Source organism: Dinoponera quadriceps, unplaced genomic scaffold (assembly GCF_001313825.1).
Source record: "Dinoponera quadriceps isolate SergipeBrazil2010 unplaced genomic scaffold, ASM131382v1 scaffold4444, whole genome shotgun sequence".
Lineage (NCBI taxonomy): Eukaryota > Metazoa > Arthropoda > Insecta > Hymenoptera > Formicidae > Dinoponera > Dinoponera quadriceps.
Genome location: NW_014558991.1, coordinates 1,177,212 through 1,205,067, shown reverse-complemented (window position 1 = coordinate 1,205,067; position 27,856 = coordinate 1,177,212). Strand labels below are relative to the sequence as shown.

At 41.5% G+C, this 27,856-nt stretch overlaps 5 protein-coding genes and 1 long non-coding RNA gene across 9 annotated transcripts in view; 3 read left to right on the top strand and 3 right to left on the bottom strand.

The window, feature by feature from the left end:
* LOC106750084 (uncharacterized protein DDB_G0271670) overlaps positions 1-672 on the bottom strand; it is a 31,084-nt gene extending 30,412 nt beyond the window's left edge. Inside the window, exon 1 of the mRNA XM_014630166.1 lies at positions 103-672. Within this exon, the coding sequence (XP_014485652.1) occupies positions 103-140 (38 nt within the window). The 5' untranslated portion in view covers positions 141-672. The remainder of the gene's footprint in view (positions 1-102) is intronic.
* Positions 673-807: 135 nt separating this feature from the next.
* On the top strand, positions 808-1,430 carry LOC106750085. The gene is made up of 2 exons (XR_001374913.1): positions 808-912; positions 1,192-1,430. It is a non-coding gene; the product is annotated as an uncharacterized LOC106750085 (long non-coding RNA).
* A 4,002-nt stretch (positions 1,431-5,432) lies between these two features.
* LOC106750069 (facilitated trehalose transporter Tret1) lies at positions 5,433-13,042 on the bottom strand. Of its 2 annotated transcripts, none has more exons than XM_014630128.1 (2): positions 12,833-13,042; positions 5,433-7,049 (listed from the first exon to the last, which is right to left on the bottom strand). In XM_014630128.1, the coding sequence occupies exon 2, from the start codon at positions 7,002-7,004 to the stop codon at positions 5,583-5,585; it is 1,422 nt and encodes a 473-aa protein (XP_014485614.1). In that variant the 5' UTR covers positions 7,005-7,049; positions 12,833-13,042; the 3' UTR covers positions 5,433-5,582. The 2 variants fall into 2 exon arrangements, with proteins under 2 accessions (XP_014485614.1, XP_014485613.1); XM_014630127.1 differs by lacking the exon at positions 12,833-13,042 and adding an exon at positions 7,519-7,796.
* A 3,309-nt stretch (positions 13,043-16,351) lies between these two features.
* Positions 16,352-20,397, top strand: LOC106750066 (rab5 GDP/GTP exchange factor). Of its 2 annotated transcripts, none has more exons than XM_014630124.1 (9): positions 16,352-17,090; positions 17,428-17,543; positions 17,651-17,908; positions 18,267-18,396; positions 18,645-18,742; positions 18,805-19,061; positions 19,156-19,287; positions 19,360-19,605; positions 19,678-20,397. In XM_014630124.1, exons 1-9 carry the CDS (start codon positions 16,927-16,929, stop codon positions 20,125-20,127), a joined length of 1,851 nt encoding a protein of 616 aa, XP_014485610.1. In that variant the 5' UTR covers positions 16,352-16,926; the 3' UTR covers positions 20,128-20,397. The 2 variants fall into 2 exon arrangements, with proteins under 2 accessions (XP_014485610.1, XP_014485609.1); XM_014630123.1 differs by having other exon boundaries at positions 16,352-17,105.
* A 6-nt stretch (positions 20,398-20,403) lies between these two features.
* Positions 20,404-24,456, bottom strand: LOC106750067 (geranylgeranyl transferase type-2 subunit alpha). 2 transcript variants are annotated; one of them, XM_014630125.1, is made up of 7 exons: positions 24,100-24,456; positions 23,766-23,876; positions 23,559-23,677; positions 23,304-23,491; positions 22,931-23,128; positions 22,231-22,836; positions 20,404-21,009 (listed from the first exon to the last, which is right to left on the bottom strand). In XM_014630125.1, exons 1-7 carry the CDS (start codon positions 24,100-24,102, stop codon positions 20,567-20,569), a joined length of 1,668 nt encoding a protein of 555 aa, XP_014485611.1. In that variant the 5' UTR covers positions 24,103-24,456; the 3' UTR covers positions 20,404-20,566. The 2 variants fall into 2 exon arrangements, with proteins under 2 accessions (XP_014485611.1, XP_014485612.1); XM_014630126.1 differs by having other exon boundaries at positions 23,862-23,876.
* Positions 24,457-24,528: 72 nt separating this feature from the next.
* Positions 24,529-25,830, top strand: LOC106750070 (iron-sulfur cluster assembly 1 homolog, mitochondrial). The gene is made up of 3 exons (XM_014630129.1): positions 24,529-24,649; positions 24,980-25,033; positions 25,234-25,830. The coding sequence occupies exons 1-3, from the start codon at positions 24,566-24,568 to the stop codon at positions 25,486-25,488; spliced, it is 393 nt and encodes a 130-aa protein (XP_014485615.1). The 5' UTR covers positions 24,529-24,565; the 3' UTR covers positions 25,489-25,830.
* Positions 25,831-27,856: the final 2,026 nt, after the last annotated feature.

The following is a 27,856-nucleotide window of genomic DNA, read 5'->3' as shown; positions in this document are numbered from 1 at the left end:
GAATCGGCCACATCCGGCCGTGGTAAGCGGAGCATGCGTGCGAAAAAAAAGAGGAAGACATGCAGCGAGACGCGAACAAGAGTAAACCAGCAACAAACGTACCTAGCGGGATCGACGTTCGACATGTCCCCGTAGTTCATCCTGTCGATCGGCGTTCTCACCTCGGCTGATGACGATGTTGACGTACCCCGCGAGTGCACACGCACCTGAGTGATAGCGCGCGCGAAGGGTGGCGGCGGACGGTCGCGGCGGGATGACCGTGAAGCGAGAGAGAGAGAGACGACGAATCCTCGCGAATCGTGTCCGTGAAGAAGGAAATGAGTCCGTTGAGTCTCCGGCGAGAGAGTCGATGAACAACGTTCGATCAACGCTACGTGAAGTTAGAGGCAGGCGGCTTGGCGTCCGGCGTTTATACGAAGCTCAACTGCCAGCCGACGCGTACCTCCTTCCTTTTCACAGCCCCTCTCTCGCGCCGCTATCCTCTCTCTCTCTCTCTCGTGTCCGACGAACTGTCACAATCGAACGCGGCTTCTTATCGCTCGCGAGTCGCGTGTTCGGCGTATCCGAGTGACGCGGTGGTGCGCGATACCGCGTTCGAATATTCCTCACCGACTCCACCCGGCGGCAATCCGCGGGTTCCGGCCGAATATCACGCAGCCGAGACCAGTGGCAACGTGACAACGGCGCGAGTCGCGCGACCAGCTGGCCGCCCCACCAGGCTACCGCGTCGGACCACAATGCGCGATCCTGATTGGCTCCGGCGAACCACGCGAGCCCCCTCGTTTCCTCTCTGTCGGAATCGACGCGGCCTTCCTCTCCCTTTTTCACCGTACGTGTGTGCACGCTCGCTCGTCCGGCTCGTCCTGCATACTCCGTCTGAAACTAGTCGCCGATCGAATCACTTGTTCCCAGGTATCGATATCCTGCGATTGTCGATTAAACAAATTGAAAGCGCGTTCTCGTGTCTCCGTTGATTTCGTCTCGATCTGTGTAATCTGTTGTGTTACATTTCATAAAGATTTCTTTCGATCTTGCACTTGTGACTTCCCAAACAGCACCCGATATCCTATAGACGTCCTCAGGACATCCTCAGGACGTCCCTGGGAGATCTGTGCTATCTGGGTTTTTTCGTATGTTCGAATCCCTATGAAATGTAATAACGCCGCATGATTGCCTAACCTCACTTTCCAGGATAAACTTTCATGATTGAGAGGCGTGAGACAATCGACGATGGAAACTTTTCGATGCTTTAATTACATATTTCTGGAGCAAATATGCTGTATTGAGGTAAACGCAAAATTTTGCATCATTATGTATGATGCAATCTTTCGATATGTGTAGCGAGAACTTTAGCGGATACAAATTTATATACTCTCAGATCGTGTTACATCTTACGTGGCACGGTTTTGAATAAATTCTAACGATTTTTACTTTCATATTTTTATTCCGTCATCTTACAACGTAGAAAATTTTAAAAACGATCCACTGAAATTTTTTGCGCTACTTTAACACGGGAAACATATTAAAAAGTACATAAATATATGTTAATATATTCATCTTGTTATTATTATTTTTTAACATATTTATCTTATTCAAATTTGATTTACTATATAAGTGTAAAGTTATCACACAAAAGTCTTAGTGGGTCGTTTCTCATGTCATAAATTTATTTACTTTGTATGTGATAAATATGACTGCCATATGAAGTACTCACAAGAAATATAATTTTTACATAAGAAATTGCAGCAAATTTAGATATACCTACTAGTAAGCAAGAAATCATTAATACAATGCTATTAAAATGATATTTTATAACATGTAACTTTTTACAAATACGTAGCTCTTAAGTTATATACAAGGTCATTGTTAACAATATTTCACCTAAACATTAAGGATAACATTTCAATCCTATGATTTTAATATACAGGAATACTATATTAACTAATAACAATTCAAGATTGTAAAATAAGTCAAAATGTTTATACAATTTATATAAAAATAAAGTTTCATAAACCTGACCTAATGTTTCTTGTTTACTGGTCTTTACTTTTTTGTCTATCTGAATCCCTTCAAATTCATGATGATTGCACCTGGATACGTCAAATCGTACGCGTATTTTATTTTACGTTGACGAAATGCTGAGAAACTCGTGGCGTACACAATATTTCCCGCCATCGTCATGTCGGTGGCGGACTCTTTAGCCGGTATTTCAAGTCGATTTTCCTTTCGTGGAAACGTCTCGTCGTCTGATTATCTTTTCGATGACAAAGATTTGGAACAGGTTCAGGAAGCTTTTGGAAACGAGCGGATGACGAAATATCATAACTCGCTTTCCGTGAGAACGTTGTCCGCGTGGATCTCTCTCGCCGAACCTCGCTGATGTTTCTTCACGAAGTCTCCGCACGCTTGGCCGAATCTTCACTTGGGACATGAGCCAGGGACGAAGGAAAAATAAATGCGAGGAGTCTATTTGAGGATGAGGAGTACTATCTCGAGCTAAGTTGCATTCACCGTGGATGCACCAGCTGCGGACGCGCAGCGTGCCAGCTGAGACAAACGTTCTACTTAGTTTCTCTCACGCATCTCGTGGCGTCCATCATCGATACGGAAGAATCTTTCGACAGACACGGAAGGATTATCAAGTTCCAACGGGGTAGAAGCCACATCGGCGAGTGTCATTTTTCCCGCAGATTTTTTCGATTTCTTATTATTTCTACCGACGAAAGAAAGTAAAAACGTTTTAACCGAACACACACGTACGTGAGAATGTTCCCAAACGAATTTCTCCACCCTTGAAAACAGAATCCGAAGAAATCAGCATAACGATGGGAAAACCACTTTTTCCTTCTGAAACTTGACATAAAAATATTAAAAAAGAGCGCGCCTAATTAGCTGCATGATAAACATATGAATGAATAATTCACGAGACAAGGTCGAGATTGACGTAAATGCAACAATGAACGCATCGGATACATATTCAAGAAGCGTTACGTACAGCCTATGGCTCTGGATCTCTGCTCTTTTTTAGCTGCTGCACTATGTTTTGTCCTTTTTATATTTAGAACGAAACAGGTGTGCGTATTTCAGATTTGACGGGGACAGGAGGCGAGCAGGAGAGAAGAATCTGAGAAAGTGCGGCGTGGACCGCTGAAAAGAACTTCTATCTTCGGGGCATGTTCGAGGAACGCGTAGGTGCACAAGTTGCGGCCACTTGGTGTCCATTAACGACGACACCGTATCATGCGTGCATGTACAATGCACGCGACACTTTAAATTGCGATCACGCCACGCGACGAGCGCGAGAAAAACGTTGATTTTAGCGTGCTGCGTCGCAAAAGCGCTTGCGGATGCTGGTGATTCGACGCTTTAATCCTCCGAAAGGAGAGAAAGAGAGAGAGAGAGAGAGAGGGAGAGATTATCGGCATGTAATTTTTGTATAATCTTCTGGAAAAATTTCCCGAGATATATCTGGACAAGTTCTGTTTAACGATCACTTATCTCTTGATTGATCACTGGTCGAGGAAGTGATCGGGATTATGAATTTTAAATCTAATTGACCTGATATAAAAATTGCTTCATAACTTCGATACAGCTGTATATAGTCGGCGCAAAATGTACGCCTTTATTTTTTTCTATGCAGAAAATTTCCACATATCAGTCATCCTGTGCGACTATTATTACATGATTTCAAAAGTGTTGTCTTACGGCTCGATAATTGACGCGTGACATGCATAGATAAATGTATATTTATGTTTCGATGACGATAATTATCGCGAGCTTAAAAATATGCACTCGGCCTGTTCATATATGATGAAATAACATTTATGATAAAAATAATATATATATCACTGACGATGTGTATGTGTGTGTGTGTGTGTAATACGAAGGAAGAGAAAGTATTGTACAATTATACAGGGTGAGGCAATAATTATTATCATTTTAAACATCTTTAAAATATGGGAGCAGAAAACAAATTTATCTAAGAGAAATTGCAATGATACCAATGGTCGTCTTTTTAAACACCTTCTGTAAATGTAAATTGTTTCCATCTTTATCTAATCTTGTTAATAGAACATTTTTATTTTATATTTTTATTTTCAAAGATGTTCAAGGTAGCAATAGTTATTTCCTCATCCTACATATTGAATATTTATTAAATATTTTTTCTTTGTAGAGAAATGTAGAGAAATCGATCGAAATTTCACAGTGTAGACATCTGTGGGAGAAAAGGTGACACAAGTAGAGCTGTACAAAGTAAGTAACAACAGTAAGGTGACACAAAGAAAGCTGAGTTCACTTTGTGAATTCGTAATTACATAGTCTTACCATTAGGATAAAACGGGGTAATGGCGGTCATTTAAGCGAAAATTCTCATAAAACTGATAATATCGGATTCAGGATCTGTTTAATGCAATGAATACCTAGATAGTAATAAGTATTCACTATAATATAGATTGATGCGCAAAATTCCATGAAAATATGTACTAGAGAAACAAATGAAAAATGAGATTTGATCGGAATTATTCCGATCTCGACGTAATGCCGGTCAGCGATATTTACAATGTATAAAACCAGAGAAGACATATATTTCATGCTAAAAATCGGACACATTTATTAAAGAAATAATGCAAGTACTGGTTCAGGTTTTGAGTAATTTATTTTGCAATAAGTTCAGACTTATCACGTGTATTATTTTTAATATACATATAGTATCATAACATAAATAGTAACCATTGTAGGGTGTATCAACAAAAACTCTATACAAGTTTACAAAAGAATCAGTCTTATTATATATTTTATAAAAGAATAGGAAATATATATTTTACATAGAATTAAGTACATTTGTGTATGTGTATATATATATATATCGTTATAGCATCATTTGAATATCGATGCTTCCCTGAAAAGAGAAAGGTGCTGTCGTAGCAAAATAGTATTTTGTGGACATTACAAATACATTTTGCACACGTTACAACGTATCACACGTTACCGATTTACAATTCTCTTCGTTTAAAATTCCTGATTCCTCGCCGCATGTTGCTTGGTTGGTGATATAAAATAACGAGGAAATATACGCTTAAAATGTTTGTGAAATACGTTGAAATAAAAAGATATGTCCATCAAGTGATACTTGTGATCGATTGAGTAGATTTATAAAATATTTTAAACATTTTTCTTTTGCTCTAATAATTAATATTATACACACATATACTCACATGCACGCACGCACGCACGCACGCACGCACGCACACACATACACATATATATATATATATATATATAGAATTAACATAATAACAAGTAATCTTTAAAATACGATTTCATCAAATCTATTTTACAACTAGTTACTCATCATCGAAGCAAAGAACAAGTTTTTCGGACTATTTTATAAATCTGTTCGATCGATCACAAAGTTCAGTCGATTTTTTTACTTATATTTTCACATTGTATATTTCTTCTGACATCGATTAATGAAGATGACCATGAGGCGAGGAAACAGGAGAGCATTAAGTACTACGTACATTATGTACATGTACACAATCGATTCTTCATCGGGGAGCCGCAGCTTCTCCAGCACCTAATCAGCCCTGATTCAATTCTCTCTGTATCTCATCCAACGTCTTGCCCTTGGTTTCGGGCACCAAGAAGTAAACGAAGAAGATACCGATGGCGCAGAAAGCGGAGAATATCCAGAAAGTACCGTATGGTTCCACGGCGTGCTTCATGTTGACGTAAAATTTCGTCACCACAAAAGCCATGAGCCAGTTGGAAAGACAGGCACTGCTTGCAGCTATTCCCTTCACCTCCGGCGCGAAGATTTCGGCCATCATCATCCACGGGAGCGGCCCGAAGCCGAAGTTGAACATGATTAGGAAAAGGCACAGCGGGATGATCGCAAACCACTCGATGCCGTTGAAGACATCGGTGTTGTGTTTACAGTAGAAGTAAATCCCCATAACTAAAGTCGCTACCAGCAGCGTCACGATCGACGACAACAGTAGTATCCGCCTGCCGAGTCGATCGACAAACAAGGTGCTGGCGAAAACGGCGACCACCTGCACCACACCGACGATGATAGTGGCCACGTTGGGCTTGATGGCTGTGCCGGATTCCTCGAAGATATCGGAAGCGTAGAAAATGATGGCGTTTACGCCGCTCATCTGCTGGAACAGCATCAACCCGAAAGCGATCACGAGGCCCTTCTTCGCCGCCCTCGATTGGATCGCGACGGTGAAGGACACTTTGTTGCGCCTCGTCTCCTCAATCGATTCGCGCAGCATCTGCACTTCGCTCTCGATGTCGTAGTAAAGGCCGCGCAATCTCATCAGGCTCTTCCTGGCAGCGTCCTCGTTGCCCTTCTTCATGTAATAGAACGGGGTCTCCGGCATGAAGAAGAACACGCCGAAGAAGATGAGAGGCACCACAGCTGAGATGATCGACAACACCCGCATGCTGACAAAGCTGCCGAAAACGTAAGTCAGCAGGATGCCTATGGTGAGCAGCAGCTGGAAGAACGAGCCGAGGGCGCCGCGAATCTCACTCTCGGCTATCTCGGCGGTATACAATGGCGCGGCCACGCAGAACGCGCCGCTGCTTACGCCGGTAATGAATCTACCGGCGTAGAACATTCCCACCGTGTTGGCGAAGATGATCAGGAGCCAGCCGACGCAGAAGGGGACCACCATCAGCAGCATCGATGTCCGCCTGCCTATCAGGTCAGCTAGTATACCGATAGGTACACACATCGCTCCAGCTCCGAGAGTAGCCAATGATCCTACCCAAGAGAACTCCTCCGGGATCATCGGTATATTATACTGCTCTATCAGGTTCTTGCCGTCTTGACCGGCCGGAGACGACCAGCCGAGTACCATACCAGCAGCGAGAGCGCCGAGGGTTGCTGCGAGACCAGCCAGATACTGCGGCAGCTTCTTCCCATGGCTCGACAGCTGGCCGTCCGTGGAAACCAGGGTTTGCTGAGAAACGCCAACGATCTTGTCAGCCATGCTGGTTTGATCACTCGCTGACAGAAGTGGCGTGCTTTCGTCGGCCTGAAAATATAAGCCAATATTCAGATACCATATGACATTTATGTTGCACACAAAAGGAATATTCGTGACTGTATTTGCAAGCCAGCAAGCGATAAGTAGCAGAGATATGTAGATTATAATTGCTCACTGTTGTGACTACTGCATATATATAAGGGTGAGTAAGGTAAAAATATATATTCAATAAATATTTCATGACAAAATACATATTTATATAAGAATAAAAAAAGATATGTTCTTGAGTCCCCTGTACGTTTTAGGATTTTCTGAAGAATTGTGCTTTTAGTTGCAAGTCCGTAAGTAGCAGAATAATAATCACTGTGTCAGTCACAGAAATATATTACAGCTCTAATGTTTTTATTATTCTTCACGAACTTTTAATGACTTGTAAATTTATTTTATTATGTCAACGTAATGGTTTTCAGAATTCAAAATATGAGGAGGCCATGTTATGACACATAGAATCACGTACGCCGGAGCATGTTGCTGCCGCATTTTCGGTTTCCCACGTGTGATTCGCTGCCATTTCGACCAGGATCTTTTTCGTTCAACTTGCTCAACACCAATTCTACTCGGACATATCACCGTGATAAACACGACAAATTCTTTTCACGATATCAGCATCAATCGTGTGATAGATTAGATATACACAGGTACGTTCATTGTTTCTCTTAAATTGTTGTTACACGTGACTTTTCTCAGTGATGAATGCTCTTCCACACACTGCTAATCACATCATTTGTTATTCACATAATGTGTTATAGAAATCGGGTGTGTCGTGAAAACATCGCCGACGTAACATCTATCGGCGAGAGTCGATTTCACGTAGACGAAATAATTAGTAGAGAATCTACCGATCGGTAAACTTGCAGGAATCGTACTGACTGAAAAATGTCTGAGCGGTAAATGGAGAATGTTGACGTTATCGACCGATTACGAATTCAAATAATGGAGGTTCTGTTGCAAGTACGCGTTTATTTCTTTTCTGAGTTATTTTTGTTACCTAATTTTACGATAACCAAGCCACGCGTCAACATTTTGCACGCTTAAGCATTTTCGTTTATACTATGAGTAAGCACGAATATGAGGGTTCTTATTACTGGAATTTTCATTTTCGAGAGATGCAAAATCAAAAATGAAGATCTCCAACGACAAATTTGAAATTCGCACTTATCAACATTATCTTATTCAGTGGTATCTATACGAGTTCCAAATGCGAATAGTTCGACAATCTCGTCCGCAAATACGTATAGTAATTTCTTATTTTAGAACTATCCAGAAATTATTCCAATCTCTTAAATAAAAAAGTTTTTATTTCTCCTACGATCTTTTCTCGATTATCTGTCACGATTTTTTACCGATATTTATTTTATAGTTTTTAATGGTAAAAAACCACTTTTCCACGGATTTTCTTCACAGAAAAGTCAATTACCGGATACGATAAATTGACCAGTGATAAATTATTGTTGCTCGGTAGTTTTATTACTCGTACGAGCAATTTCTGCGGGATAAATTTTTCCCTCATATTCCGAAGTTATTCAGAGCGGTACATAATTACTGTGTGTATCTCATTCTATATTCTCTCCGTGTGCACATGAAAATATAAAATGAAATCTTGGTGATGCGTCGAGAAGGAAAGTTTTGTTTGATTACATTGAAAAAGTCATGACAATGTCAATATAGAACAAACAATGCTTCAGATACTAAATACTCGGGACTATCACTCCGATAAGAAAACGGATTACGTAAATCTCGCATGACGAACTTTAAACATGTATTTCGTAACGCGTTACGTCAACGTGCGACATGAAATTCAATCAAGTTAAGCATAATTAAAGGTACTTTGTCAGTGTGTTCAGGCACAGGTAATAGCAGGACATTAATGCATTTAATTTAAATTGCTTTGAATATGCGCGTCGTTCAAAACGCCTCACGCGGTGTCAATGGGATTTAATTATATTTAATGTATATTATACAATGGTTTAGAATTTAAAGACGTTTTTTTCAATTTCTTTTCAGTTCGCAAAAAAATTCAGTGAAAACCGTTTCTGCGAAAATCGCTCGTAAATCAAGTTGAGAATTAAACGCGGTAAACGCGATGCTACTTTTCTTTTAATAATTGTCGTTTATTTACGGGAAAACGATTTAGTTATATGATAGAGTATAACTGAAAAAACGCGGAGAGATGTAAATAAAAAGACAACGGTGGAGAAAAATATAGATAAATTTCAAAGATAAAATTTTGTGCTAAACACAAAAAATATATATGTGAGTGTGAATGCAAGTATAAATAAACAGATAAATAAACAAAAATAAATTAACGTAATAAACAAGTAAATAAGTATAAAAATGTACGCATTTAATATTATCGTAATCAAATCACATACATTATGACTATTTTTATTATTACTCGCAATATTATTTTCGACGGCTTTCTTCGCAACTTCGAATGTCTAAAATGTTTCAAAGCCCGCAATTTTATCTTCGCAGAAAGCAAATACACGCGCGCGCGTAAATTCCTCAAACGCGAGGGTAGAGACTTACTTCGTTATCTCGAGTCATGAACCCTCACCTTTGCGAGCTCGCACAGTGCGATCAATCGTCGTCAAATCCGAGAGACTTTTCTCGTATAATTTCACTTAGTTATCTCGTGCCTTTATTTTCGTCTTCTTTGCGATTGCCCACTTGCCAGTGACACGTTACAGTTCGCAGGTCGTCGAGTGAGTGTTTATCCGATGATATAGGTCGAGATTTTACATCGAAATGTGCGTCGAAGATAATATTTACAACGAGCGAGTATAAAACGTCATCGAGGTCTTTTTGTCTTTCGAAACGGGATTTCGAGCGTCGCGAAATAAAAGCTACGCTCGATGCAGAATTCTCACGATGTTACGGCGTCATGGTTTTATGCAGCAAATCTTGAATTCATCGAACGCATAATACGTGCGCAAATGCAAAAACGGGAGTGTCGAAGTCGATCGGAATTTTATCTGGCGGCTGTGCAAACATTCCGAATGTATCTCCCCGACAAAATGTCGGTTGAAATTTCTCCATCGGACGTTCCGTCCTGACGCCTCGGATGCGTTTTTGCAAAACACGTGGCGTTCGCAACGAACACGGAGAGAAAACAAATTTTGCTGGAACAGCAAATGTTTGTCAATATAGTGATAGGAAAAAAAATTTGTTTAGACAGCAAAATATTGGTTTGGACGGCAGAAGGATTTGTTTTAGAGTACTAATTGCTATTTGCTGAATGTATGGACAATTAATACTCTTGACGAATTTATCTGCTGTCCAAGCGAATGTTTTGCTGTCTAAACAAATTGTTTTTGCTGTCACTATATTGACAAACATTTGCTGTTCTAGCGAAATTTGTTTTCTCTGTGAAGTCCGCTGTACGAACACTTATTTGCGCATTGTATACAATCGGTATAAACATTCATAAACTGCGTGATATTGTCGGCGTGCGAAATGTATGCCGCAGCGTATCAATGCGGATTAAGACGCAGATCGAGTGCGCGAGTCCTAATTAGATCGAGTCGCGAATTGCAATCTATCTTCATTTCCACGTTTGTTTGCTCGCAATAATGAAGTTAGACGAACCGGTGACGAACAACGATTGTAAACGTGATATCTGCCAATGATACGGTGCTTGGTTGATTCTTAAGAAGGCCTATTTATTTCCGTTTGCCCGAATGATCTGGCCGATTCGCTCGAGCAGATAATTTTATTGATAAGCGCTTTAGGAAAGTACGTTGCCATTGTTGAGCAATGCTTTACAAGACGATAACTTTGATATCTTTAAAAGCATATTCAAGCGAAACCCTCCTGAGGGAATGTTATCGAAAATTGCCGAGCAAACACCGAGGAAACGCGAGGAATGAACTTCGTCATTCGCGTCATTGGTTTGACGAAACGAATCGATAGGAAAGTCGTGATATTTTTTTTTGGAAACGTAAGGGAAAAGAATAAAACAGAACGCCTCGCGCTGTGTCGATGGGATTTGATTTGGCGTTTGTGGTGACCATTTCTACAGTATTTTTCCCGGTGTGTCACATACTTTCATGAATAAATTCGTCGATGAACAAGCCAGCGCAAAGAGTATGCATTTTCCGAGAATGATCGGATGATGAAACCTAAGGAAAACCTAAAGGAAACCGCAAGTCTGAAATTACCATCGAGGCGAATTATTTGGGAAAGTTGCGCGTGCACACAGCGAGAACACAGCGAGTATTCAACAGTTCGTTACGAACGTCCAACATTTTTATTCCGCAACGTCAAGCAAAGATATTTCATCAACCGCTCATAAAACCAAACGAGTCGATCATTAGAGATGAAAAGAGACTCTTCAATTTCACGAGCGTGCGCACTCGGGCTTTTTCAGGCGTTAAAACTCGCCGAACTCGCGTAAAAATAATTTATGTAACGATTATGTAAGTGACAACGCGTGCGGTTCCATCCGTGATTTTCGTCTCGCCGCAGTTTTTTCCCGCTCGCTGGAGCATTGACGGCGGTCGCGATGTCGCGATGATTACCAAATGCCGAATACCGAAGGTGATTAACGACGAGCGAGCGAGCAAGAGAGCGAGCGAGCGAGATGCGCTTATCTTGCATGTTTTACAGTTGCGCAATAACGTTGAAAGTCAAAAGTTGCTCGAAATCGCGCGTAAACGCCGTTAACCTTTGCGCCATTGCGGATTCCAAAGTGTCTATAATCAATTATCACAATCATACAATGCGATTATCAGCCCGAGTAATTCTCGGCCACTCTCGCTACTGTTTCTCGCTCAGTTCTTCACCGTTACTTTCAGAAATTCTGCGCGTTTATAAGTCGGAAAGATAATATTGGAAGATAAGACACGCGTACGACGAAATATATGAATATATTTAATTTTAAACTAGAACATATTGAGCATATAGTAATACGATTATATTGAATATATATTAATATAATAATATTTAATACATACATATATATATATTTATTTTTTAATACGTCAAAATAAACTCGTATATTTTCAAATTGCAACGGTAATTCGGATTACACTTTACACAAATGACTATCCTCTCCCTCGTTTTTTTATATATTTAACACGTTCGCGCATATTTTTAGTCTTCGATGCGAGCGTTTCATTTCGCGCTTTTAATTAAATGGAATTCACAAGTCTGAAGGAGCCTCGTTCGCGCGATAAAGGAAGTCGAACTGAATAGAGACTCAAATATATGGCGACACACACACACACACATGTATTGGCGAGAAGAAACCGGAGAAAAATTGTAAACACTAAAGGGAGAGAGAGAGAGAGAGACGAAAAGAATGCAAAATCAGAGAAATCGGCTAACGATCTTTGAATGAATTGTTATTGGCTTAATTTACACCGGTAGTTTATACTTGATATATATATGAACTAATAATTTTTTTATCAAATCATCTTAATATTGACTTGATATCCTAGCTGATGCGTCTTCCTGAAGTTTATTGCGCCAATTTGGTGCGTCGTCGTCAATTAAGTTTAAGTGTACCGTCGATATCAAGATAATCTGACAGAAAATCATTAGTTGATACGTAGCATATTAAACGATCGGTGCGAACTAAATTCCATATTCTGAACTCACTCATTTATCGATAAAAGTGCTTTTGAAAATGGCTCAGAAGCGGCCCGATTAGCTGGAAAAGTCACATTTGAGGCGATTTTAGCGAGAAAAATGATTTTCAAAGATGGACCCGAGCCATTTTTATCCGCGTCCGGCCGGCCGTTAGTTCGACAATAGAATCGGCTACACACCTCTTGGTGCTGCGCAAGACCTCCTCGTCGTCGTCGGGGCAGTTGTGGCGCGTGGGAAGCGACTACTAGACGAACGTAGCCTGTACTGACCTCCGCCGTGGCGCGACGTCAATCATTACCCCGGCGCAGGAATTCAATTCTTATCAGCCGCGCGCGATATGCGCCGTCGAAACGAACGAGCGAGGAAATAAGTATACGACGTGGCTGAGAGTGTGTGCGCGTGGACGTATAATCTCGCGATTATAATCGAAACGGTTATTTGCGAAAAGCGCGCGACCCGCGGTATCTCCGCTTCGTTGCGCGCGTTTCGCTTCGCTTCTCCCTTTGCGAGCGTCGCTCTTCTTCTTCTTCGCTTCTCTTTTTTTATCTTTTCCGTTTCTTGTTTTCCTCGTTCTTTTTCCCGTTGACGCTCCGTCGTTGGGACAGATGTAATCGGCGCTCTCCTGCGAAACGTGGCAGTCCTTTCCTCGCTCCTCGTTCTACGATAATTGGCCGGTAATGGCGCGAAGTGGACACCGGCGATTTGCGACACGTGAGCGCACGAGAGGAGAGGTTTGGGGAGCGGCGTCGCCACGTTCGCGAGCACGTGTCTTCGAAGAGTGCGTGTGTGTGTAAACTTGTTGAAAATTTCCAGCTAGATTCTCACGGAAATCCAATGGAACTCATGTGAATCCATACAGAGATAGTAAAAATCCATATAGGAATCCACGTGGTTTGTGAAAATTCATATAGGAATCCACGTGGATTTCTACCTGGGTTAGGATCCGAGTTTTCGGAGGAAATCAAGGTCAACCGTCGAATTCCATATGGATTTCCTATATGGATTTTAACCTGGTTTTTTTTCAACAGGAGAGGAGCGTTTCTGACATTTCTGACTTGTCTGTAGAGGAGCTGATGGTATTATTATAGCCCTTATATACAGTAAGCAAGAAACATTTTAATCACTTTAATCTTTCGAAATATCGATTTTATGTGGATTTTATAAACGCATTTTGACATAATTTACAATTATAAATGTTTTTGAACTATTACTAATATAATAAAACTGTTGATAATACAATATTCCTAAATACTAAAATCGCAGTGTAGAAATATTTTTAATACTTGGATCAAATCTTGTTAACAATGACATTGTATTCATTAAGAACTACATATTTGAAAATATTACATGTTGTAGGACATCACTGTATAGATAAAAAAACTGCTTTTTCCCTTTTTTCTCGAAAACAATGCGGAAAAATAGAATAATCTGGGGTTTTTCCATTCATTGCCGGAGAGAAAGCGAAAAAACGAAGAAAAATGGAAAAAATTCGAATTTCCTCCTTTAAAATTATACATCATTGTGACAACGTCGTATCAATCATTTCTTGTTTACTGAATAGAAATAATGACTCCTCTTTATATCTCCGCTATTAAGTGGCAAATTTTATTGATTACTTATGTAATAATTTATTTAATAGCTCTGCTGTTAGTAGTGCTAATATTCCAATACATAATAGCCGGCATTGGATATAACGCATTTTTACTTTCGGAACGTTTTCAAAATATAGTATTTATTTATAGTATTTAATATAATATTTAGTATTTAATCATACATATATTCCTCATTCTTTCTAAACATGAGTATATTATCACACTGATATATGTATATATATACTCGAGTGTTTCATTTCGACGTTATTTAACTTTAATCGATTTTAATTAATTTAAATTTTACTTCGCTGCATACATTTCAAGTTATTTATTGTCAAATTATTTACGAGTATTGTTAAACAATATATTATTCATTGTTATGTAGTATGGCCTTTTGCTAATGCGACTTTCTGCTAAAATAAACTTGATATATCCTCTTTTTCGGGATTTTCATATGTGAACATAGTTATTTGATAAGTCAATGATTCGATAATCCGAGTTAAACTTTTGACAGTTTTTATCTGCCTCCTAACAAGTAAAAAAAATCGGCACCTGTAAAAATTTACGATTATATTCATTGTTGTTCCTCCTAAGAGAGTTTATTTTGAATAAATATATATATTTATAACAAAATATTACTTTTCTAAACAAAATCAATTTTTTAAATCTATTTTAGTGGGGAGGCCACAATGCAACTTCCATTCTTATGTAATGCAATTTTTGCAAATAATATTCTAAAAAAAGACAAATGACGAAGCTTCTATTTAACTAACTGAAATGCTAATTTATGTTGATTTATGTTTCTTAGAGACTCATCGGGTTTGCCTACCAAAAAATGTGTGTCGAATCGACATGAAATTGACGTCAAATCGACGCCGAAACAATCGAAATTACATCGAATTGACGTCGATTCGATGAGTCATTTCACGGTAGAAGCTTCAGTATGCTTTCCTTCTATACCAAGCTGGCTTGGTTTCTTTTTGAACGATGCAGTTTTTATTTCAATTTGCACGTCATTTCATGAGATGATGATATTTATAGAATATGCAACAAATATTCCCTCACAATAACTAGGGTTTTTCCATTTGCTCGTGACTGCATGATTCACAGGCGGCATGTATCATTCTCTTCAATAGAAAAGAATATCTGATAAATAAGAGATAATTTTCAATGCGACGTAAATTTTTATAATTATTTTTCAAACTCGGAGATATTTTATTTGTGACGATAAACGTGAATAAAATGCGTAAATGTGTTCCTAGTTGGTGAGCGTATTTGTGATGCAATATATATATATATTATATTTAAGTCTCAAGTTCATCTTCAATTGCCGTATGGTTCGTTTTATTGGCTACGAAACACTCGAAGAATTGATTGAGAATCCTGAATTTAAGACGGTCTTAAATGCAAGATTCGACTATAAATACCGTCCTATAATTATTATAACATATTCGTTACATAATTTTTCATGTCAAAGTTATATAGCAGCAGTTGAATGTGTTGATCGGGCAGTTTTTGTACAAAAAGATGATAAAATCACAAAATTGTAAATCACAAGATATAACTGTTGTAACATTTTCGTTTCATGATTTTTTTATTTCCAAGTTACATAGCAGCAACTGAATGTGTTGGTTAGAAGTGTTCGTGTTTGGCGTACAATACCATTGGCCTTGGGATGCTAATTTTATTCGCGACATGTATTTCCGATTTTTTCCTTCAAACGCAGGAGGTATTCGCAGTAATTGGCGAATGACATCACGACGATTTCTGAACCGTTCATTTCGTTACCACACGAGTTACCCAGATAGCACAGATCTCCTAGGAACATTCTGAAGACGTCCACAGGACAGTCCATATCGTTTGAGTTAGTAATAGGCTTTTAATTGTGAGATAAGTAAAATATATGTGACTTCCCAAAAGAATCATTGTTATTTATTTAACATCGAACACTTGACGCACAACATATTCACGAATGATACGATTTAAAATTGATAAAAAGAGATATTTGAAACATTCAGACATGATACTTTTCTGAAAATCTCGACATGTTCATTTAAATTTCGACTTATCTTCGAGTTATCTTAAATAAACCGACATGAATGTCCAAATTTCGATATAATTTCGATTTCATTTCGACTTGTTTTTCACTGAACGAGTAAGATGAGAAAAATCTTTCTATGAAGCAATCCCTTCTGCAAAGTGTGCGCAATAAATTATGTACGACAGATTTGAGCGTAATCAAAGAAATAACATCGGTTCACGGTTCGTCGGACGTTCATTCACGGTGAAGACGGGAAGCATCCCGCAGGTGCTGGGTCACGTGGTGAACTCGAACGTCATCTAACGTCGGGCATTTAAATTTCGATCATCCGCAGCTGACGCGATTCGAATTTAACGCCGTGCCTCTAATCTATCCTCGATTTTCGACCCGCGTCGCATAGTTCGCTCTGCTTTCTGCTGTCGTCCAGTTCGTCCTGTCAACTCGTTCTCTGCGGAAACGATATCGCATATTCTGCTCTCGCCCAACATCGGCCCTCATGATCGCGAGAGGAGCGAGGATGACGTCCGATCTTGATGGGGATTAAAGTTCGACGTTCGATGTTCCGTAGAAATTAGGTTAGGTTAGCTTAAGTCAGGTTAGGGTCGCATCATCTACGCTGTCAACGTGATCGCGCGGAAGCATGTATTCGACGAAGACGCCGAGCCTGCGGATCGACGAGGCCGATCTCAAATGCAAGAACGGCTGCGGTTTCTACGGCAACGCGGAATGGGAGGGCTACTGCAGCAAGTGCCATCGGGAGCATCTGCAGAAACGACGCGCCCAGGCCGAGCGCGTCTCTCACGCGCAAGTTTCGGACACGTAATATTTCCTCGCGTGCATAGAAAAAAATAGTCTCAAATCTTGACGATAGATGTTAGATAGATTAGAGATAGATATTCTCATATACAAGCAAGGATATTATAATATTCTTAGAAGATTCTTGATCTTTAATTGAGTGCGAGTAATACTGGCATCAATACAAATCAAATCAAGACTGAGAATCTTCTAAGAAGATTGTAACATCGCTTGCTTACACATGAGGATATCTATTCTTGATTTAAGACTAGTTTTCTTTCCATGCGATCTCTCTTCCACGTGTGTGTGTGGTGAGGCGTAATGTACTTGCGTCATTCACTTTCAGAGACAATGTCAGTCGCCTGACGGTCGCCGGTGGCCACAAGTACGAGGAGAAGAAAGTGCAGCAGGAGAAGAAGTACAAATTGTTGAACATTTCCTTCAGGAAGCCCGTCGCTAAAGGTACGCAATGCGTCGTGTTGCGTCTTGACAGCGCGAATAAACGATCTATTTTAACCAGGCATCGTTTTTCCTACTTTCTCCGGTGTGTGTTCAAGTATATCCTATAGTTCAAGGATACCAGGAATTGTACCATGAATTATTGAAGGACAACCCGGACCTCGAGAAGGTCAAGGCTGAGAATCGAGATCTGTTGTTGGACATAGCCAAAACTCCGGTGGAGAAGGACATGAGGAAGTGCATACATTCGTTCGTGGTGGACATACTACAGAACAAGGATGTGAAGAGGATAGAGGAATTGTCGGAAATAACGCAGAATTTCTATCATGTGTTCGGGAAACGCCTGGAGAACAGCACCAAATATGCAGGTTCCAACTTTCTAACTTTCTAACTTGCTCTGTTGACTTGCGCATTGTATTCGAAGCATTGCGTGGATAGTATATTAGAATGAGTCTTCCCTGTACCAAATTATTAAACTATAGAAAAGTATAAAACTGTAAAAAATATGAAACTACAGACATTTGCGACCCGATGGAGAAAAGAGTAGATAAATAGATCAGAGGAACATCTGTCTCTCTTTTGTGCACATTGCTGTGACAAAGATAAGGGCACATCTAGCATATGGATATCCTTTTCTACAAATGGGACGCTCCAACTCACTCTAACGTACTATAGAGCTGAATATCTCGAAGGAAGTGTCCGAGCTCACCTGTTATCTTGTTGCAGATATACCACCGGAGATCAAGGAAAAGTTGTTGGATTACGTGGAGAGATACGCGATGACTCTGTTGTACAGGATCCTCTTCTGCCCCCCGTTCACAACCGACGAGGAGAAAGACCTGGCTATACAGAAAAGGTTTGTATCGCGGTTTCGAAGCGACTCGAAACTACTACCCGTTTGCGAGAGAAAGAAAAACAGCGACTTACCCGATGGTGTATGATTTAGTCACAGTGATTATTGCCAAGATTGAATCACGCGTTTAATCACATTGCGTTGCATTACACTTGTCATTATGAGTTTTACTCTTCAACATTCGGGTGAGGCGTTAAAGTGAAATGTACGCCTCGAATGAAAATCGAATTAAATGACACTACCCTCGGCAGAATACGCCAGTTGAATTGGGTCAGCGGCAAGAACTTGGAATGCAGGATCCACGAGACGAGCTCGGAAGTTCGCGAGCTCGTGTATACGTCTATCACAGGTTCGGTTGTTTATCGAGCGATCTCGCAACCGCACGGGAAACAGCTCCGAATTTTCTTTCAGATCTCTTGAACATGGATTCCGCTAAGGCGCCCCAGGAGAAACTGGCGTGCGTTATTCACTGCTGCAGAAATATATTCTTGTTGCTGCAACAGTCGGTGGACGGGCCGGCGTCCGCCGACGAATTCCTGCCGGCGCTCATATTCATCGTTCTGAAGGCCAATCCCGCGCGGCTCAAAAGCAACATCAATTTTATCACGAGGTTCTGCAACGCCAGTAGGCTGATGACCGGGGAAGGCGGATATTACTTCACGAATCTGGTATGATTTCGCGCGGCTCCCGTGACTTCTCGCGAGTTGATTCTAAATCCCACCCCGACCTTCTCTCTGACCGAGTATTCGCGCGACGTTGCAGTGCTGCGCGGTGTCGTTCATCGAGAACCTGACCGCGGAGTCCCTGAACATGGCCGAGAAGGATTTCAACGCGTACATGTCGGGCGAATGCGTGCCGGCTAACACATGGCAGTCGGCTCTCATGATATGCGAGGTAATGTTGAGATTTCGATTGTTATCTTATCTCGATGGTCGGCGAACGGTTTACGACGTTTTCAATTATCAGAATCTACACTTCATGTGCGAGGACATAACGCTGCTGGACGATTTGCAAGCGAGGAACACCGACATCGTGAAGCAGGCGGAGGAACTGAAGAGCAAAATGGTGGACTTCAACGAGAAGATCAAAGAGGAAGTGAATAAGGTGATAGATCGCACGCCGCTGCTGATAACTCACAGTCAAAGGGTGCCCACCAATCTGGACAGCGAGGACGTGGAGAGTTATCAGTTACCGCCGCCGATTATTCCACAGGTAAGAGAGAGACGGAGAGAAATGAGCGTTTTTATCTCTCGATCGTCATTAATTCGCGTTCACTCGGCACAGATATATCCGCAGTCGACCGCAGGCGAAAACGTGAACGGCGGCGTGATAACGGACCTCTCGAGCGACTTGATGAGAACGTCCCTGGTGGAAGATTCCGTCACGCCATCGCCGACGTTCGACTTCCCGTCCTTCATCGGCGACGACAGTCTGGAGGTTAGCAGAGGCGAGGACGAGACTAGTCTGATCAGTTTGGACACCCAGTCGGATCTCGCGACCGGCGAAACCGGCCAGCTCTTCAAGAAACACACGGCCGACAGTTTGATGGACGAGAGCCCGACGCCCGAAGCGAATCTCCCGCCGGCCCTGAAGCCGATCAGCTCCGACGATTACCACGGTTTCACCATCCAGGGATCGCACATACCGACGATCCCCTGCAACACCGGCGACTCGTCGAAAACCTCGGCGGATTTGGATACAGACAGCTACTCCAATTACTTTCAGAACATGTAGTGAGTTCCGATTAGGGAGGATTGTAATAACTCGGTTGCTTGTAGCTCGCGCCCTCGTCGGGAGCATTTCGTCGTGTGATTTCAGTCATCGTGGTAGCGGTCTCGATTAGAAAACGAGAGAAGAAACCCCTCAGTCTTCTGCCATGTTTTTATTCGCTCGTCCGTACGTAGAGAACCGCTTGTAGATACGCGGAACGAGATAACGAACGTCTTGGCGTAGACAGTCCTCTTATGCGAATGGAAATAAAGGAACGCGAAAGATGACGCTCTACCAGTCTCGAGTTTCTTTTTCATTTGATGGTCGCTGATGGTTCGGAACAAGAAAATGGTAGGATATACCGTAATATATATAACCGTTATGACAAACCGCGCAAGGAGAGTTACTATTAAATACATTTTAATATAGAACATATCAAATTTCGATAATTACATAGTAAACGTTATTTCAAGCATACCTCCAAGCGAGGGTTCACCTCGCGAATCTTTGTAGTGTCGATTACCTCGCACAGTGGATTGTCCCGCAAGTCCAGCCTCTTCAGTTTCTCGTGCCGCCTCACGAAGTCCAGTATCTCCTCCGTGCACGTCAGCTTGTTGTTCCTCACGGAGAGAAATTCGAGACTGCGTGCTGTGGGAAAACGTCTCAACGACGTGATGTCGTTGCCGGACAGTGACAGTTTCGTGCACCGTTGCAACGTGGAGAACTGATACAGGCGGTCCTTCAAATGATTGGCACCGAGATTCACTTCTTCGAAGAGGCCGAAGTAGTGATTATTGTGTAGACTCGTCAGGCCCAATCCCGACAAGTCCACTTTCAACTGTACCTCCGAGTCGCCTTCCTGCTTCCAGATTTCGTTCAGTTTGTGCTCCACCAAGAGTCTGCTTCCTGTAATCACGGGTCGTCATTGCCTGCATTCAGCAGAAAAAGCAGCTTGCTGAGCGTTTTGTGATTTTATTCATCGGATTATTCCTTTAGATCTGTAAATCTGGGAGAATGAATCAATCAGAAGCAATAATCACGAAGCGCTTTCTTTGCTGAACGGACGATAGAGAATAATCGCACAGTTGCGTTCTTTAAGTACAAATGCTTAACCAGTGATGCCAATGATGACACCGAGTCATAACGCACACAAGCATCGCGCGGTCGCCGTCTTCAACTGGGCTCGACGCAAGCCAACAGTCTAGTTTCCCCGACAGCTATTTTTAATCATTTAATCTATTACTATCTCGTCGGCAAGACTGCATTCGTTAGCAAATACGTAAGAAGTTTAAAGTTTTCTCTTTAAAACGCCTGTATCATATTTTTGAATCGAATAATTTTTCGCTCTGAAAACTTAACTGAAAGACGAAGTTTGAAATTGAGCGGTCGTCATTTTTCGTTTAACTTGAAATATCTTGACGAAAATTAACGACAACATTAATATAGCTAATGTGGAACGATCTCGATAGCATCATTATTGCGGAAGTTACAACTTGTTGAATTTCGCCTATGTTTTATTAGTAAGTGGAAAGTACTTCTGACCAATCCTTGAGTCATACTACTTGAGAAATAGAAGTACGCTTGACAAGTTTAATAATTCCGAAAACCCGTTATATTAATAACATCAATTACAGGAATAATGGGTTTTCGGGATTGTTTGACCCGTTATTTTCGAAATTTAGTTTCAGAATTCTCGCTACGAGCCTCCACTATACTTAACGAGAAACTGAGGTCGTGATATGACTAAACGATGGAGTCAGACGTACTTTCCGTTGTAATAAAACATAGACGAAATTCAACAAGCTGTAACTTCCGCAATAATAATGCTATTGAGATCGTTCAAAAAGCACTTTAAAGCTCGAAGTCTCTAACCACATCATTACCTATATTAATGTTGTCGTTAATTTTCGTCAAGATATTTCGAGTTAAACGAAAAATGACGACCGCTCAATTTCAAACTTGCAGCTGTAGTAATAGTCGTGGTTGACAATAGTTGTCGGGGAAGCGAAACAGCGGATACGTCGGCTCGCGTCCAGTCCAGCCGAAGACAGTCGCACGACACTTGTGTGCGTTACGGCTCGATGCCATCATTAGCGTCACTGTCAATGTAATCACCGTCGTACTTACGCAAATCTTTGTAATAACTCGAGCGGAAGGAGTCTACTTTCGACAGCGTCACCAGCTTATTTAAAATATCGCTGTAAAACTTGGAAATATCGATCTTCTTCATAAGAAGTATCTCTGTCAACAGAGCCCACTTGTTGTCCGGCTCCATCTCGGACAGCTGGTTGTAGTTCTTCAACTGTTCGTTCAGTTGTTCGTCGTTGCTATCGTGTTTACGCAGCCTCGAATTGTCCTTGTAAATCCAGACTCGTTCCGACTTCGAGTAGCACAGTTGATACCTCGTCTTTTGCAGTTCTATAGAAATTTCTTTAACACGACTCGAGTCCTCCAGCAACGGACCAGCGAACTTGGCGATTCGTAATTTGGCGAACTTCTCGTCCGGGTACAATTGCCACTGGACATCGACGGTCTCGCCGTTAACAAGCAACGACAGCGAGACCGGCTTGATGAGCACATTGTTGTCGAGAACAACGACAGCGGTGTCGTCATTAACGTAAGCGCGCCACAGCCGACAGGCAGTCACGTGTTTATCCAGGAGCCATCTTTGGTAGAACCATGCGCTAGTGTCGTTGGGATCAGTAAATGTCGCGTTTATGATCAGGTCGAGCTCTGTGCATGTGGTGTATATCGGTTTTTGTCATTTTCTCGACGAAATGCACTACGATGAACGGCGGGAGAAGTGACTCTCGCACAAAGAACTTACCCTCTCGGTACTTCTCGTCGACGATCGGCATCTCCTCCGACGCGGTGCCGAACATTTTGAATAATATCTGACTTCTGTAGTGCCAAGACGAATAATTTGAGATGTTATTCAGTATCTTCGTGTTGGAGAACTCGAGTTCCTCCTCGTTCGAGATCCCTGCTTTCTGCACGATGAACTCCCTGTAATCCCAGCAGTGAACTGCAACGAAAAGATACGTGAAGAATTGATAAGGCAAAGATGAAAGTGACGGGGCAAAGGACGAGGGTGTGATTTGATGCTATTTTAAATACTGAAAAATGAAAATATTCACCACCTTTGGTACAGTGTGTAGCATAAACTGTGTATAGAGCAATGGAGAATTTTGCATACTAACAATTCCTCTCGTCCAGATTTAGGCATTTCGCACACAGCGCCAATTCTTTTTTCCAGTTAGGCTCAAGGCTCTGTTCTATCACCCAACATCTTTGATACCACACACTGTACGACTTGGGATTCGCCCTGAGACAGCTCTCGGTCAGACTCATCTCATCTTCGAGCAGTTGCTTGTACTCCTCTTCGCTCCTGTATTTTCACCGTTACTTCAGTTCTCACTCGCTGTCGCTTGTCGAGAATATTAACGAAACATTACCATTTGTTCTTTCCGAAGGCTTCGCGACGAATGTTCCACAATGTGTAAATATCAGGGTTGCTCAACAGCATGTGCTTGGTAATTGACAGCAATTCATCGTCCCAAAGTTCATCCCTCCTCTGAAACAAAAGTAACGTAATGAACGTATATGTAAGGTACGTACACGAGAAGCATCGCGTTAAATTACGCGAGAAAGCAATGCTTTACCTTTTGAAATACTATGGCAATGTTAGTTTTATATTGAGCAACTTTAGCAGCTTTTTCATTCCTCTGTATTTCCTCTTGCTCTGCCGTAGTACGTACCTTCACTCGACCATGCTGGAAGAACACACATCGTCGGAAATGAATATTTCATAAAAGAAGATAAATGCAGATGGTAATTACACGTTGACACAACACGATGCCCAGTAAGCTTAATTATTCGTATTCTTATCGCATAACAGAGCTATAATTGTCACGGTTAGACGAACCGAGTCGCACGATTATCAAATCAAGCAGTCGAGATATAACGCGATACGATTTAAAATCTCAATCGCTTTACCATCGTGAATATCGCCTCCCTTTATCCCAGGGTAACGATGAATTGTTCGTATCACGTTTGCCCGCACAGCAGTCTGGAAACACCTGAACTTGTAGAGTCGCGACTACCAGCGATTTTCAAGCGCCATATCTTTCCAGGCGCAACTTCAATGACTCTCGGCTGCGATTGGCCGATGCGGTTCGCCGATTTAAAATTCTCAAAGTTCCCGAATTTGAGCTTTCTCACGCTCTAAATAAATGTCAACGTTATTCGCATCCGAGGAAAAAAGTCTATTTTGATTTAATTTCTACGATCGTTCGGCGAGCGGCCCAACGACCTCTGGAATTCAGTTATTCAGTTAAGTCGCTTCGTTCGTTCGTCGTGACAGTCGCATATACACTATCAGCTGATCAGCTGATGCGGGCGTCCTCTATCTACGTAAGACCCCGCTCAGCTGATCCGAGTTCGTCCTTGCCCTGTCATAAAAATGGCGTCGCGCACGTTAGCATCCGCGACGGTACGAGCCGTGAAAGGAAGGAAGATCCTCGCGACACGCGCTGCGCTTACTCTGGTGAACCTATTATTTATTTATTTCAATATTGCCATCGTTCTTTCTTTACACATATCTTTCCGAAGTCATCTGTGCACCTTGTCCGATTTATTCGATATTTTTGGAGTGTCGAAAGCCGTCAAACGAGTCGCGTCTGACGGCTAAGTTAAGTTTCACGCTGATGGTTCGTGCGAAGAACGTCTTGATTCTTGTTTACTATGCGTTTGCGCATTTACGTTATTTCGTAATGTTGCAACACGCCCACGTCCATGTTTTATAACCTTTCTTTATCAAGGATACATTTCCATGTAAATACCGATGAAATGAAGAAACATGTTTTATATTTTGCAGACACCCAGCGCCGTCAACAAAATTAAGGATCTTTTGAAAGACAAGAATGAATATGTAAGTGCGCATCTAATATAAGGATATTTGAACAAAATTAAGCATGCGTATACGTAACTGTATTTGAGATGATGCAAATGATTTTGTACATTAATATTTCTGGAGGATGCGCGTCCGATGAGTTTCCCAAGCGAATACATTTATTTGGTTTCTTAATATATTAAAATTAACGTAGGCGTATATGTTCGTTCAATTCGTAGATCGGTCTCAAGGTTGGAGTAAGACAACGTGGATGCAACGGTCTGAGTTACACCTTGGAATATACCAAAGAGAAGTCCAAACTCGACGAGGAGGTGGTTCAAGACGGCGTTCACTTGTTTATAGACAGGAAGGCGCAACTGTCGCTTCTCGGAACAGAGATGGATTATGTCGAGGATAAGTTGAGCTCTGAATTTATATTCAATAATCCAAACATCAAAGGGACGTGCGGATGTGGCGAGAGTTTTTCAGTATAATAGTGAAATTTGGCGTGAAAGTGTTCATTCGCCATAGTTAATATCTAATTGACACGTACCTTAGTGAATTAAGGTACCTTTGACAACTTGTGATATAGCGCAGTGTAAAAGCAGTTCCCTTTCTCTCATAGTAAACAGACCGATTTCCTTTTAAATACAACGTGTAGATAGATATGTGTAAAAAATATTTTGCAAATTATTTTTGTGTAATAAAATGAATATTATATGATATTAAATTTATATTAATCTCAATGTTAGAGTACTAATTTTTTCACACATATCTTGTGTGTATATGCAATATTAATAACGCATTAATTATAGTCTAATTAGTGTTATTTTTAATTTAAAGATCTTATTGTAATTTATTTATGAACCCTTCTGCAGCTCCATCCCGGGGAAAAATGATTATATATAATTATATAAAATCATACATGAATTTTGCTCATATGTGTGGTTACATACATGATCATATACGTCTATACGAAAAGCAATGATGTTACGTAATTTAATCAAATGCCGATATCACGTGCTGTTGGAAGCACAAGCAGCCAGAAGCATTTATCTCGATCATATTTGCATATAATTCGTGAACAACGGTATTTTTTCATTATGGATATACATGATTATATATATAAGATCATACATCGGCAAATTTCACGTATGATCCTTTTTTCCACGGATTCCATCCTTTTTGCCTCTTGTTTGACGCTCATATCGTGCCGTATAATTTTCTGGAAGTACAGAAAATAATGCAGAGACTCCGAAAGATAAATTTCAACAGGCAGAAATTATTCCCCGTTCGCTTCTCACTTCTTCGCCTCTCATTTCGAAGAAATCTTCGAAATCTCCTGCCCGCGCGTATTTGCCTTCATCTCAACTCGCCACTTTCCATTGAATATATGGTTCGGCGATATCCGATATGTATATCGCTATATCCGAAATACTTTTACGCTACATTAGCATGATGATCAGATTTATTCGAGAGTGCGCGATACTTAATATTCCTGGAATCTGTCGATACAATATCCCCGGCGCAATAACATCGCGAACGCGACAGGCGGTATCTCCCCATCTCGGAATATCGAAATCGCATCTCGGTTTTTTCCGAAAATGCCTGGGATTCCTCGAGATTTTTTACAGGCGGCGTGCGTCACACCCTCGCGTCACTCCTCGGAATTCCTCCGCAACTCGGTAATTCGCTCGCTCGGTGAAAATGTTCCTTCACACTTCTTTATTCATGAAGTTTCCAAACTACGACGACGGCTCGCACGCGCGCGCCCGTTGACGAAATCCGCGATGCCTCGTCTGAAATATTCTCGATCTCCTGGCTGCATACCGAAATGTGCAATAACGTCCGGAGGCGTTCGAGGACGTTCGTTCCGAGCCGTCGGGAAAGAGCGGACGTGTTTTCGCGGCGGGTAATCTTTCATATTTATGGAAAGCGCTATGCTAATCTCCCGCACGGCGAGAGAGAGAGAGAGAGAAAGAGATGCCGGCTGTGTGCGTGTGTCGTAGATAGAAAGTGACACACGACCAATTGATAGCGAGCGCGTTAACGGCATTCCAATCTCGTGGAATTTCCTGCAGAGAGAAGCGCAGAGGAGGCGGCAGCGACGATTCCGATGTCCACCTACGTGTACATATTTAGATTTGGTTTTGTTCTTCTCGCACACGCGACGGGGGAGTGGGGACGGGTCGACTCATTTCGGGTGTTGGGACACCCGGATCATCCTGTCATGGTCATGACGTCCGCCTCCCTCCTCGGCCCCCCCTTCAGACTCCTTCTCGATCTCTGACGGAGGTATTTACCGGTCGATAGCGTACTTGCGAAACCGCGATTTTCACGATGATTATGCTGTTATCGCGATCGACACTCCCGACTCGCCCGACTTACCTCTCGAGAGACCGTTCGGGCTCGAAATCGAAAAAATGTATTTCACCCGGGCAACTGGGATCCGGGTTTGACTCGAAGCAGCCTCGCGTCTCTTTCCGTGAACGAATTGCAGGGATTTGTCTTTTTTGGGGGGCCAATTATCTTTGGCCTCTAATCGAGGCTGACTGAAAAGACAAGGTTTCCTCGCGTCGAATACACGGAGAGAATGTTATGTAACTATTTTTCATGCGACATTCTTAGGAATTCTATCGTGTTTTCTAGCAGTGCAAAGGGTAGAGTCGATTATGAATGGTACGTTTGAGACGGAAGGATAATAAATTATCCTAAACGTCGACGTGTGATTCCCGGGGTTACAAAGTTACATTAATTTCAGTGTAACATTCTCTCCGTATGAGAGACACAGAAGGTCTTTCTGACTAATTTTCCAAAATTTGCGAAATTTTTCGCAGATTTATCTAACGACCGAAATCTGGC